Genomic DNA, 13430 nt, shown 5'->3' with positions numbered 1-13430 from the left:
GCACTGACCAAGAAATGTTACACAGGTGGTCAGACGCATGGTTTGGATTACTAGCCCTCTCAGCCGTTTACAGAAAGGAAATCTCTCTCACCTTCCTCCCTCAGTCATACTGTTGAGACAATTGCAGACTCATTTTGAGTCTGCAATTGCCTGCAATGAGTCTTATCTAATGTCCAAACAGTGTCCTCTAGTGGAGATTTGAATATGATCAAATCACTGTTGGTATGTATTTTGTTGCAGTTATTCTAAAAGACGATTATTCTGTAAATTTATTCTGCACTGAAAACAGTTTGTCATTTACTCAGATGCAGTCATTGAGCCCCACAGTAAAGAGATAAAAGGTACTTAAAGTTTGGTTGCTGTGGCTTGAATCCGCTGCTGCAGACTGAGGGGGGAGTTACTTCTCCTGCTGAACTTGCTTGGTGCTGCTTGGCTAATTTTAACCTGCCAGTTGAAAAGTTCAGGGACTGAAAGCAATGTTATAAGACTGAAGAGAGGAAGCAACACGCCTGCCGTGGCACATCGGTAAGACCCTGGTTTGTTCCCACTGTGAACGTGTTGAAATTGTTTATCTTAATTTACAAAAAGACACAAGTGATGATGTTGTTTAGTATTTCAGGTGATTTTTTGTGCTCGTCTGTCTTGATTTAAGCTGATTTACCGTGCCACAGGATACAGGAACTGAACAACATTGCAATATAGGCCCATAGTTTACAATTTACTTTGAATATCAGATCCTCAAAAATGATTGCTCTGGAGCCAAGTAAAACTTATTCTATGTTTAGTGTGTGAAGGATAAAATATGCTGCACCAGGAATGTTTCACATAACTTATTTTTAAATTTCTTGTTGATTTGTTGTGTGGCCTGATTTTCAAATCTTTTCCTTGTGAATTAGTGGATAATTTTACCACTGTCACTAAGCTTCTGAAAATCCCTCTATGGGTGACCTGGTTGTTATCTGTAGATATATATAATATATATAGATATATTATATCTATCTATCTATATATATAATGATGGATCATAGTATTGTTTTGTTTTCAGGGTTAAGGGTTGGGAATGTGGTTCACTATTTGGGGCTAATGATACAGATTAAAGTTTATATTATTTTGTATTTTTCTTGCAGGATTACAAAACTTCTGATAGAAAGTCCTGTAGATATGGTGAGTCACAAACTTTCCAAATACAATTCCAAAAAAGGGTATTATACAGTCTTAATGTGCCACATTCAAACTCTATTTCTTACAGAAATGGGTTATTCAGTGTCATGAATCTCCATCGTTCTCCTCATTCATTCATTCTAGTTGGCTCCTCTCTGTTTATTTCTCATCCAATCAGAGTCATCGTTCTCGAGCCCCCAGGGTGCGACAACATGTCCACTGTGACTCCTGCTACAGCCGGCGCTGCAGGGCTCGGGTGGAGGTCTCTGTGTGCTGTTCGGTCGTCCCCTGCCGCCTGCTCTGTGGAGCTGTCTTCCACCTGTGCAAAGAGGAGGATCACCTGCTGCTCTGCCCCAACGTCAGGGTGCCCTGCCTCAATGCTGAATACGGCTGCCCGGTCCACCTGACCCGCTCCTCACGGGCAGCTCACCTCCAGGTGTGTCCGGCCAGCGTGGTGTGCTGCTCCATGGATTGGCTCCGCTGGCCGACTGATGATACAGACCCACACAGCTACAAGGCCCTGCAGGAGAATGTGCTGAAGGAAAATGAGGGACAAGAGGAGGCCCTGGATCTTGCTATGGCCCTGGTCGATCAGTCAGACCTCTACGCCCGCCTGAAAATGAAGCCCCTCTACCCAGAGCTGATGCAAACAGAAGAAGTGGAGGAGGAAACAAGGGAAGAGAAGAAAGAGGAGACAGCAATGGGAGGATTTGTTAATGGTGTCCCAGACAAAAACACCAATGAAGGTGAGTCATCGGGCTGCTTCTGTCCAAAATGACTTTTTAAAACAAAATGAGGCCTGGTAATAAAGTAAAGTCCAATGTGAATAACTGTTAGAGTGAGCAGTCATGTCATCTGGAGATCTTTAACTGCAAAACACTGATTTTTAAAGAGTTTTAATAGGAAAATGTGGAGAAGAAATGAAAATGAAATGAAACCCTTCATACATCTATTTCTGCAGAAAACAGTGTGTGTGAGACTGATGTTGACGAAGAGACTGTTCAGAACAATGTGAAGCCAGATTTAAGCCTCATCAAAGAGAAATACAACCTGTGTGAGATGATGTTCAACATGGAGAAGGGCGGCTGTGCTGTCGCTGAGGCAAACCAAAAGAACCCCAAACAGAAGGTGAAACCAGGTGAGAAGGGGAAGTCCCAGAGTGAGAGAGATTCAAAGAAGGATGAAAGGCAAAGCAGTGGGATGAACAACACAAGTGCAGAGCACAGAGGAGAGAAAGATCAGGCTGCTGCAGAGAAAAACTGCCCTCCGCCGGACACAAGTAAGACCGGACAGGCCCCGTGGCAGGAAGGGGTGCTGGAGCGTCTGGGACAGGAGCTCACCCCGCAGGAGTACAACATGTATGTGGTGCATCACGGGCGCATGCTGCTCGCCTTTGGGCAAATGGAGGCCTGCACACCAAGAGAGAAAGATTTTGTTTACGGCAGCCTGGAGCCGATCCCAGTTCAGACCCTGCGCTCTTTCAAGGTGATGATTTCACACCACTTTTTTACAGTAAAATAGAACTTTTTTCATCAACCTTTTAAGCCATTGATGTGCTTGTCAGTCCATCACTTGATGCATACTGATGCCTTAACTTTGCAGAGCCAACAATCAGATATTCAGGCCCACTGCACGTGTGATTGGTCAGGTGTTCGAAGATGAGAGATTAGGCAGCATTTGAATTTCTCTCCATAGTGCCCCTTTTTCATTCTCAACAATAATGATTTCTGTCACTATTCATACTTTTATCTCTACAAACTAGTTTGTTTTGAGCATTTTCCTGCCTTTAATCCCACAGTGGGCAGTAACAAAAATTTTAAACCCCTTTTTGTTTGAAATTAAATCTGATGTTGGGCACTTGCCCACCAACAGGAAGTGAACACTACTGCAGCTCAGAAGTGCTCCATCCTCTCAACAGCATTCAGTTTTTTGTGTCTGGTTGTGACTCTTAACTTGTTAGTTGTCTCTGATATGCAGTTTATCAGTTCAGTTATTTCTGTGTGCTTGTCTCATCTTTTGTGTCCTATAAGGTCCCTGACAGCTATCACTACAGGCGGCGGGTTCATCTGTACAACACAGCTGCAACTACTCCAACTGAGGCTCGCAGTGTGGACACGTCAGACCTCGGAGTCAGTGAAGAAGACTGGTTCACTGATGAAGCAGCAGCCACCCTGCTGGGATACGCTGAGAAGGAGGTCAAGGGTCACAAGGTCAGTCAAATATCTTAATGACAGTATAAATAGAAATATATAAACCACCATGTGAGGATGATGAAAGTGGCTCCATGTACTGAATGTACTCAATACTTTTGGTAACACTTCACAAAATGCTGAGTAGTCATTATGGAACAAATCAGGAACAACCTGATAGTTGATGAATCACTAATAAGTATTCAGAATAAACAGCTATGATGCGATAATGATGTGAATGTGGATATCAAAAGAATACTTCCACAATTAAGCATTGCACTTCTAAACATTGTCTGAGTCACAAAGGACAGTTAGAACAGAGTACCAGAGATATTGTCTTTTTTAATCCTCTTCCTTGTTAAAACCTGGCACCTATATTACCCACAATGCAACTGAGAATATTCTAGTAGTGGCTAATGTAGCCTCAAGCAATCAAATTTCACGCGGCTCCCCTTGCAGCCACAAAAGGCTTTAAAACTTTTTTCACATATGTAGTAATATTCCCCAAGACCTGTAAACATACTTTGATATGTAAGATCAGTGCACATTCCCTTTAAGGTATTTTGTGTACCTTATAAGTGTTGCCATACTTTAACATGTAGGAAAAAACTTAGAAGTTTAAAACACTATGAAATGCTTTTGAAAGTGTTTAAAGTATACATGATTTTTGACTGTAAATGGGCTAAAAAATGCTTTAACTACAACTAATCAGGTACCATGATCGATTGGTTTTCATGCAGATCAGTGAGTCAAAAGCATCCGACGGGCTGTATGTTGACTTGGGAACACAAACGCACTTGTTCCACTCGGCACCATTTAAAGGGAAGTCGACCCTCGCAGACGTGATGGTGGACAGACCGCTGAAGCTTCATCTGCAGCTGCAGGCCCAGAGCGTGAACAGCAGACACCACAGAGCCAGCAGTGTTTTTACCTTCCTCTGTGGTCACACCTTCCAACGCAGGGAGTTCGCCACACATTTCAGGTGTCTGTGAATTACACTAATGTGTCTGTTTGACTGAGTTTGTAGTTTGAATCATATTGCTTTTTAAAACAGCGTGTCTTAATATCACAAAGGTAATAATATCAAAACCTCTGTAAGTATATGCTGTATCTAGAAGTCACTGAAGTATCTCAAAGGATTAATATTAATGGAAAAAATGTAGATGTGTAATTGTGCTGGTAAACTGCGCTTGCTGTGATTCAGGAACGTCCACAGCGACATTCAGACGTGTCTGAGTGGATGGTTCGAGCAGAGATGCCCCCTGGCATACCTGGGATGCACCTACAGCCAGAGGAGGTTCAAGCCCTCCACACATAAAGCCACCGTCACCTACAAGTGAGCACATCTTAAATTCATCAGTTCAGTTCAGAATATTTGGGTCTGACCATTTGCCTTTTAATATTTTCACAGCTTTAAATTCTAAGTAGATATTCTGCATGATCTGCAGACGACAATATCAGTTCAACAGCGACTATGATTTATACAATAACAACCTTCATTTTAAAACACAATTCATCAAATCCCAGAAAACGCCATGAAATCTTGATTGATGTTTGATTTAGATTAGATGTTTACTTTTGAATTTAAATAAATTAATAAATGTATCTTCCTTCAAATTAAAGATTAAAATAAATAAAGATGAGGACTGACACAAACATGGAAACTAATAAAATGTTTAAATAATTAAGCGACCTGTATGTTGCTCTGATAAAGATGTTGTTGCTGCTCACACTTAACAACACAGTTAAGAAAAATAAAGCTAAACTTTTAATTCTAGACCAAACACAATCTTAAAGTCAGATAAAAAACAATTTTAGTTAACAAACTCATTTTGCACCTCGACTTGCTTTAATGAATGTTTTTTTTTTCCTACAGTCAGCAGCTGAGGAGTTTCAACTTACGTCCGACCCACGTATCCTCACTAGATAATGACTCACAGCCGTCCGGGAGCTCAACGGACACCTCCGACACCCAGAGGAGGAGAGGAAGTCGGGCAGGAGGAGGAGGGGAGGACGCTCTGAGCTCGCTGCCCTATGAGGTGCTGTGCCACATGGCCAGTTTCCTGGACAGTCTGTCCCTGTCCCAGCTGGCTCTGGTGTCCCGGCTCATGAGGGAGGTGTGCTCCACGCTGCTGCAGGAGAGGGGGATGGTCACCCTCCAATGGGAGAGGAAGACCTACTCACATGGAGGAACCAAGTGGAAGGCCAAACCAGTGAGCTATACCTACAAAATAATCCAATCCATCCATTATTTTAGTATTGTTTAACTATGAATCCACTACTAGCTGTGATTTTTCCTTTTCTCTCCTCCTGACTCCTGCTTCTCTTTAGGTATGGGAGTTCAGTCACCTCTTCTCTTCAGTGGATTCATGGCAAATGGAAGACATCCCTCCTATATCTGCTCATCTAAAAGTCTGTCCTTACTACGAGACCTGTCTGCTCAGCAAACCTTTTCCCCTCCTGAGCTTAAGTGAGAAACAGGAGAGCAGCCAGGGGAGACCGAGTCTGGTCAACCATTTCACAACAAGCAGAAAGCAAAAGTGAAAAAATCCATTTAATTCTACCTTGTATGCATACTTTAAAAGCATTTATTGTGTTCAATTTACACTGATGCCCAGATTACACTGCTAGGGATGATGTATTATAACCAGTATTTCAAAACACAATAAATCAACCTGAACTTGTGCAGTATTTGTTGTTTTTCATACTTGTTGATTGTTGATTAACATGTATTTTTAAAAAATGAAAATAATGCCCTATGTATTAATCTTTTATTCATTTGCTGCAAGATTTCTTCATTGTAAAAAAAAAAAAAGGTTTATTATGATGATGCTGAAGCATATAAACATTTTGTCTCTTCACCTGCATCTCCAGATCATCTTGTGTCTCAATAGTGAAGAGAAGAACAGCAGTCTGATGAAAATAAAACCAGTCATGTTATGTTTGTGTAGAGTCGTCAGTCATCCACATAGTACGTAGTGGCAAAGAAATGAACAATTAAAGACTTTTAAGAGATACTATTCTTATATGACTTAAATCAGTTTGATATAATTTACATTTACATCACAAAGACGTACTGTTTGCCTCAAATCAACAGTGGGTGAACTGAGTTCAAATGAATACTGCACTGAATACAATCTCATGGCCAGACATACTGCACATACTGTACATACACCCATATACAGTTCTCTCACCATTGCTTTTTATCTTGTATACAAATGACTGCAGAAGTAATTATGAAAATAGGCATGTTAGCCATAGTTAGTCTTCCTGTGGTTGATGATTTTATAGCTTGGTGCAATGATTCTTACCTAAATGTGTCAAAAACTAAAGACATGATTGTTGATTTTCTAAAAGTCACAGCCTGGCAGTATTAATCACACTACCATCCAGCAGCGCTTGTGTTTTTTTAAGGAGGATGAATTTGTTTAAAGTGTGTAATGTTTTAATGACTCTGTTTTATTAGTGTTTTATTGAATCTGTTTGTACCTTTTGCTTTGTGGCCTGGTTTGGTCGACTCACCCTGTCCAGTAAAAAATAGGCTGGTAAAGCTTGTTAAAGTGGCCAGTAAGGTGATCAGGGTGCAGCAAGTCCAGCTCCAGGACATTTACAATAAGCGCACTATCAATAAAGCCCAAACTATTCTTAACTGTCCTGATCATCAACTTTGGCCCTCTGGCCACCGCTTCAGCATGCCTAAAACAAGGACACGGCGTGCCAGAGTTCCCTGTTGTTACTGACAGGTTTAATTTGTTAGGCTAATTTCCCCTGACTTGATTTTTAAATTTATTTTGCACTTGCAGTGTATATTACTAGATCTCGTACTGTTGCCATCTTTGGTTTTTCAATCTCTGGTTCTCTGGTAGGAGTGTCTTTGTTTTTACTTGAGCTGATGATTTATTCCAGGATTTTTATTTATTATGCTTGTTATTGTCATTGTTTATATGTCTCTGTGTAACGTGATGTGTCTGATGCCTGCCGTAGACCAAATTTCCTTCGGGATAATAATAACGTTGAAGTTGAAGTTAAAGAGTGGCTTAATGTGACTCCCATTTTAAAACGATATAACAGAACATACGCCCTCATTTTGGAGGATACCAAGACTTTTGAGAAAATGACAGATCAGCAGATTAATGTGGAAAAATTCCAGTGTATAAAACACATAATGACCAAGGGTGTCATTATGCTGTCATACATTACAATACAAAAGCGTGACAGCATGCACAGAAAAACTGATCTTGATATTAAGCAAATCTGTGTTTGTGAGCTGAACAGAGTAACAGCAAAGTATCAGTCTTCTCTCTCACTCTGTGATAAACAAGCTGTGTTTACAACTTAAAGTGATGTTTTGGCACGCTTTGACCACTGGACTCTGTGGTTTTTGGCCAGAAACAAACAGTTGGCCAATGACTGACAATCAATAGATTATGTGGTCAGAGCGAAGAAAAAATAATGTCCTCTTTATCGTGATTACCCCAATATTCTCATACATTCATCAATTACTCCTAGATTTGTTAAAGAGTAACTTAAAATCAGTGTCTCACAGCCCTCTGGTTGAGAGTTTCAGGTCTGTTGTGTCTCTGATCCAGCATCGCTGATGGCTGTGGTCTGAAGTGGGCTCTTTTTCACCTGTAACCACACCCAACTGTGATGTCACAGTGTACTGACCACACCCTGTACGCTTTCACATCATTGCAGCGCAATGAGAAGCGAGATGTTCAGTGGTTGTCAGTTTGTCTGTAGTCTTAAATTAATTTTGAACACCTTACTATTGTAAGCTGTAATGATAATTTCCTAACAAATTGTTGAATGCATGCTTTACAAAAACATTGAGGACCTATTTCAGTCCAGAAGTGGAAGACATAAGCTTGCTATCGTCCAAGGACATTGTTTTTTTAAATCATATTTGTTATTTTCAATAGCTGGTACCATAATTCGGAATGTGAAGCTCCTCCTCCCCCTGCTGCGCTGTGGCACTAATCACCCTCCATACCGGGCTGCTTTGTTGTGAATACAGCGGTGCCACCGTACTGCACGTACCATCAGAAGGTTATGAGGAGGTTATCTCGACTGTGACTGCAGCAGGATTCGTCCACACCAAGAAAAACGTCAGCCAGCGCTGCATCAGTGAAGCAGCTCACCTGAGAGCATCAGAGAGCGAGTAAACGTGTCGTTTTGCAGACTGGACGCTGTGCACGCGTCTGTTGTATGCTTCATTTCTGCTGCAGCAAGGACAGAGATAACCAGGGCGATATCAGGATCCATGAGAGACGTTTCGAGCAGGATACCGCTTCAGTAGCACGGTAGGCCACGGCCAGAGTGGTGGTTGCACAGTTACAGGAAGACACTCAGCACTACGGTGCAGAGATCTGCAGGCTTTTATACGCGAAAACCAAAATGAATAAGCGAGAGTAGACGTCCTGCAAATAAGCATATAAGTGGATTACTTAAAAAACCTCTTGAATGTTTCAGAATAAGTAGTGCATGGTGTATTAGTGGTGTGATATCACAGTAAAAGAGAATATAATATTACTAATGAGCAAATCTATATGCTTCATCTCTACATTCTACATTAATGATTTAATTGGGGACACTTCTGTAATGTAAACAGCTGTACTTCATCTACCAGCATCTGTGTGTGCAGGTTGTGAGGGGATTCAGCCATGGATGCGGGGAGGCTGGAGCAGCAGGTGGCCAGTGTGGAGAGAGGCATCACCTTCCTGAAGCAGGAGCACCTGGCCTTGCTGACCGGTCTGAAGCTGGAGATCACACACCTGAAAAGGCGCTGTCATGGTCAGTCTACCTGTGACCTGCCGCTCTTCATCTCTTAATAATATTTCTCTTAACCACCTGACTGTGTGTCACCCTGTCTTATCCTTTCCCTGTCTGTCTGCTGTGCTTCTACTCCTCTTGTCTGCAGAGCTGAGCTGTGAGCTGGACTCCAGGTTTCCTTACAGAACCACAGCAGGTGAGACACCATAACTCCTTGCTGACAAGGAGGAAAGAGATTTGTGAGAAATGCTGAAAGTTTTTATCATAATTATGGAGCAGAGTAGGACTGGAGATTCACAAGGACTTCAAATAGAAGAGGATACTGTGATGACCATTATTTCAGTCATAAGTCATCCGAGATAAACCGTTTGATACATTCCCATCAGTATAAACATGATTCATAATTATATTTAAAAATCCCCTCCAGACATGTTTTCAGATGTATATAAAATACTCTACTTTGAATAATAATTGCATCTTGATGGTTTTTCCACAAAAATTCAGGAACTTTAATCATTTTAGCAATAAAAGGTTTCATTTGAGCTTTTAACATAATAGTTATTATATTTATTTATGGTCTGATATGCCAGATCAGCACTAATTCTGACTTTATGAAGTGATCGAGTATTGGATGTGACATTTCTTTGTAAATGTCATCATGCAATTCACCGTTTCTGATATAATTTACATTAATTCAGTCACAGCTGGCATCCCTACCATTAAAGTAAGTAAAATACTTTAAGTAAAGTAAACTTCAGGTAAAGTACATTAAAGTAAACCTTACATAAAAATGATCAAAATTGAGCTCCATGCAGTTGCTTTTATTTCTTCAGTTTGATGTCTGAACTTCACTGTGCAGAAAGATGTATGTGCAGAGTTTGACACTAGAAGACTGTTTTCACCTTCATCTGAGTCTAGGGGAAAGAGTTTATGAGTGGACCTACGAGCATGATTTGTGAAATCACAACTATTTTGGAGCCAATCGTGGTCCAGTATGAAACTTAAACATGTGTGATGTGGAAACTTGAATCATTCAGTGCACAAACACTGAGAATAGACTTAACAGTGAAGTAGGAGACATCTTGTGTCCAGCAGTTGAACTTGATTAAAAAATATATGCATATTCAAAGATTATGGATTTTTAATCAGGGAGAAGATGTAATTTTAAGGATTTTCATGAGATATTTGTGTTGAAAAAAAACATATCGGACACATAATATTAGTCCAAGCAGAGTATTTTTATGTCTTAAAACATGTCTGGAAGGGATCTTTAAATTTGGGAAAATAGATTCTGTAGTTGTGTGTAACAGGACAAAACATGGTGACAATATCGTCTGTGTTTGCTGTAAGACATAGATTTGTGATTTAGTATCTTAACCCTCTTGCAGTATGTGAAAATGCAACAACATACAATGAAAAGTCAGATGATAATGCAACTCAAAGCAGCACAGCAGCAGTATAACATTGCACATTTATTTGGTACTGCATATTTTTGTTCTGACTTGCATGTATTGCAAGCTGCGTTGTTTCATCCATGTCTGTCAAGTGCTTTAGTCCAGCAAGTCCTTGATAAAAGCAAAAAAGATTGCTATAAATGAAGCCTTCATTTTAGAAGTTACATTAAGTCACTAACATTTACATTTACAGAATGAGCTTTGAATCATAGAAAAGTTAAATTGCTGTATATATGTGTATTATTTATTTATCCGGACAGTAATAAAGCAAATGGTGGAGCACAGAAACGCACCGTGAAAAGAAAAATGTACGAAATGTAATATGAGCGGGACTGATCCAGAACATGAAATGAAAGAGACATGAAGCAGAGAGAAAAACAGACAAGTATGAAACCCTGAGGAGGAATACAGTGACCTCCTTATCACCTACAGTATTTTCTTATAGGCAGGAGTATCCATAGAAACTAAATGTGTATGTGCATTTATACTCTTATCCATACTGTGTTTCTTTGTGTGTGTCTCAGAGGAGGAAGCAGAGCTGGCAGCACGTTGTGAGGCTGCAGAGCGTCTCCTGCAGGACCAGCAGTGCATGATGGTCGCAGCGCGTGGGGAGCTGCGTGCCGGCCGTGCACGAGCATCAGCACTTGGCAGGAGCCTCAGGGAAGAGGAGCGACATTTCCTGGAGGAGCTGAAACGCCGCAGCCACAAGATCACGCTGCTGAGTCGTGAGCTGCAACGCCAAAACCTCACCACCTCGACCCTCTGCCACGAGCTCCACACCGCACGCTTGAAACTGTTCAAACAACGGCAGAGCACAGACTGCACTGCAGAGAGGAAGGAGGAAGACAGCGGAAAGGAGGAAGAAGGAGGAGAGGAAGAGGAAGAGGAGGAGGAGGAGGATGAAGATGAGGACGACGAAGACGAGGAAGGCGAAAGCTCTGACTGGCTTCTATCCCCGCCTCCTCCAGCCTCTCCCAGCCAACCGGATGTGAGACTCAGGAGGCGTGTCAGCGTGAGGGAGGAGAGAGTCAGAGCTTGCGTCCCGCAGGAGAGAGTGACATCACCGCAGAGGCCACACCCCATGCCTGACCCCGCCCTCTTCTTGGTGCCACTCAGGTACCGCCTCCTTCGCTGGAACCGGCCAATCAGAACGCAGGAGGCAGGAGAGGGGACGATGGACGAGTGGGAGGATATAGAGGACAGCAGGGTGCACAGGAGGGTGGACATGGGAGCAGGAGAAGGAGAAACCGCTCTGTGACGGAGGCGGAGAGGCGACGTTGTCTTCCAGCAGTCGACACCTGATGCAGTTATTCTAGAAAAAAGTCGAGATGAGAGAGATGTAACCTCGTGATTGTCTGTAGATTTCAGGAAGTGAGTTTGATATTTAGACATAGTTGCACAAGAGCGTGTGATGTTAACCTCAAAGCTACACATAGACGTATTGATTGAATTTGTCACATTTATGGTACAACATGTACTTAGAAAATGTGAAGAAATGAGAGAGTGAATAAGGGGAGCTGTTTCATATGGATGCCTTTTGATTTTAACACTGTCGATCACGGCTTTTGCCTGTAATTAGTAGCCTTGCCTCTGGGTCTGTGAACACCGTTCAAAGTGGCAACCTGCTTTTTTCACTGCACCAGCTGTATTCCAGGTTCAGAGAGTCACTATATAGAAGGCTTAGGGACATTTTGTATGATTTGCACTTTATTAAATTCATGCAATGTGCCTAATAATGGCAAAACAGTATTTCTGATGTCATGTTGTCTGTTTTCAATGCCTAAAAAAATGCATGATGGGCCTTTTTCACAGCAGATGTTTTGACTTGTCGCAGAAGGAAAAGCACAAGTGTTACTAATAACATTAAGGTCACAGTGAGTCACTGTGCACAAAGATATCAGAACCCTGAAACTGAAGCAAATTAATGGAGTTTAGCCATCATTAATTTTATTATTGACACCTGTGCTTTTCCTGCTGTAACATGTCAAAATGTCTGCTGTGAAAAAGGCCTTTTTGTTATTGCCACATGACTGCTACAAAGACATAACAACCAGTGGCTCTCAACTAGTGTTGCATCATAACCTAAATTTGTATGTTTCTGCAATTATTTCTCAAATTGTACTGAGCTGAAACATTTTATTGATGAGTCAGTCGACTATTTTGATCCTTTTTAAGCCATTATTTCAGCCAAAACACTTGACATTCTCTGGTTTCAGCCTGTTAAATGTGAAGATTTGCTGCTTTCCCGTTTTATATCACATCACTGTAAAGTGAATATATTTGGCAAAACCCACATATATTCAGTGTTGGTTGAACAAAACATGACGTTCGCAAACTTTACTTTCGTCTTGTGTTTTAGGGATTTTTCACTATTTTCTGACATTTTGATTTGATTTAATTTTCATTCATCAAGACAATAATCAGCCCTAAATTTGTGTATAACATAAACATTCACCAGTATTAAATGTTAGCATAACCCTGCCAGAGTGGGTCACAGCCCACTTCTGGATCTGGAACAATTTTCGTGGCTACAACAGTGTGCTGTCTATAAGTGTTCATGTCCAATCCGAGCACTGGGTGGCAGTACAACCAAAGGTTGACTGGGATTAAAATATGGACAGATCTGTGTTCATTGCTTAAGGTGCCAAAGTAATAAAAACTAAAATTCTACACATGGAGACTTTAAAGTATCATTCATGTATTTATATACTACGTGGATGAAGTGACTATGAAAGAAATGATTTGCCAGCTTCCAGTTCAGATAGGGAGAAATTTAGATTGTTTTTCACTGTTTTTCACTGTAGCATATTAATACTTGCATTGTCATACAGTAACAAATACCTGGAGGGGTTCA

General features: G+C 41.2%; 2 protein-coding genes across 3 annotated transcripts; both read left to right on the top strand.

Moving 5' to 3' along the window:
• Positions 1-128: 128 nt before the first annotated feature.
• Positions 129-6211, top strand: LOC137195753 (F-box only protein 40-like). The gene is made up of 9 exons (XM_067608345.1): positions 129-525; positions 1128-1164; positions 1340-1907; positions 2123-2646; positions 3192-3371; positions 4091-4332; positions 4555-4686; positions 5227-5563; positions 5682-6211. Exons 2-9 carry the CDS (start codon positions 1162-1164, stop codon positions 5892-5894), a joined length of 2199 nt encoding a protein of 732 aa, XP_067464446.1. The 5' UTR covers positions 129-525; positions 1128-1161; the 3' UTR covers positions 5895-6211.
• A 2079-nt stretch (positions 6212-8290) lies between these two features.
• LOC137195751 (coiled-coil domain-containing 92B-like) lies at positions 8291-12325 on the top strand. 2 transcript variants are annotated; one of them, XM_067608344.1, is made up of 4 exons: positions 8291-8653; positions 8980-9143; positions 9271-9318; positions 11101-12325. In XM_067608344.1, the coding sequence occupies exons 2-4, from the start codon at positions 9014-9016 to the stop codon at positions 11832-11834; spliced, it is 912 nt and encodes a 303-aa protein (XP_067464445.1). In that variant the 5' UTR covers positions 8291-8653; positions 8980-9013; the 3' UTR covers positions 11835-12325. The 2 variants fall into 2 exon arrangements, with proteins under 2 accessions (XP_067464445.1, XP_067464444.1); XM_067608343.1 differs by having other exon boundaries at positions 8298-8653; positions 8995-9143.
• The last annotated feature ends 1105 nt before the right edge of the window (positions 12326-13430 follow it).

Source organism: Thunnus thynnus, chromosome 13 (assembly GCF_963924715.1).
Source record: "Thunnus thynnus chromosome 13, fThuThy2.1, whole genome shotgun sequence".
Taxonomy (NCBI): Eukaryota; Metazoa; Chordata; class Actinopteri; order Scombriformes; family Scombridae; genus Thunnus; species Thunnus thynnus.
Note: the sequence above shows the minus strand (reverse complement) of the source record. Positions and strands in the feature narration are given on the sequence as shown.

What these genes read in the sequence shown, in the direction of transcription:
- LOC137195753 (XM_067608345.1), top strand. An exon ending in AGGAGGTCAAGGGTCACAAG is followed by an intron (nt 3,372 to 4,090) that starts GTCAGTCAAATA and finishes GTTTTCATGCAG; the next exon opens with ATCAGTGAGTCAAAAGCATC. An exon ending in GAGTTCGCCACACATTTCAG is followed by an intron (nt 4,333 to 4,554) that starts GTGTCTGTGAAT and finishes GCTGTGATTCAG; the next exon opens with GAACGTCCACAGCGACATTC.
- LOC137195751 (XM_067608344.1), top strand. Translation starts at nt 9,014, where the DNA reads ATGGATGCGGGGAGGCTGGAGCAGCAGGTGGCCAGTGTGGAGAGAGGC. An exon ending in CCTGAAAAGGCGCTGTCATG is followed by an intron (nt 9,144 to 9,270) that starts GTCAGTCTACCT and finishes TCTTGTCTGCAG; the next exon opens with AGCTGAGCTGTGAGCTGGAC. An exon ending in TCCTTACAGAACCACAGCAG is followed by an intron (nt 9,319 to 11,100) that starts GTGAGACACCAT and finishes TGTGTGTCTCAG; the next exon opens with AGGAGGAAGCAGAGCTGGCA.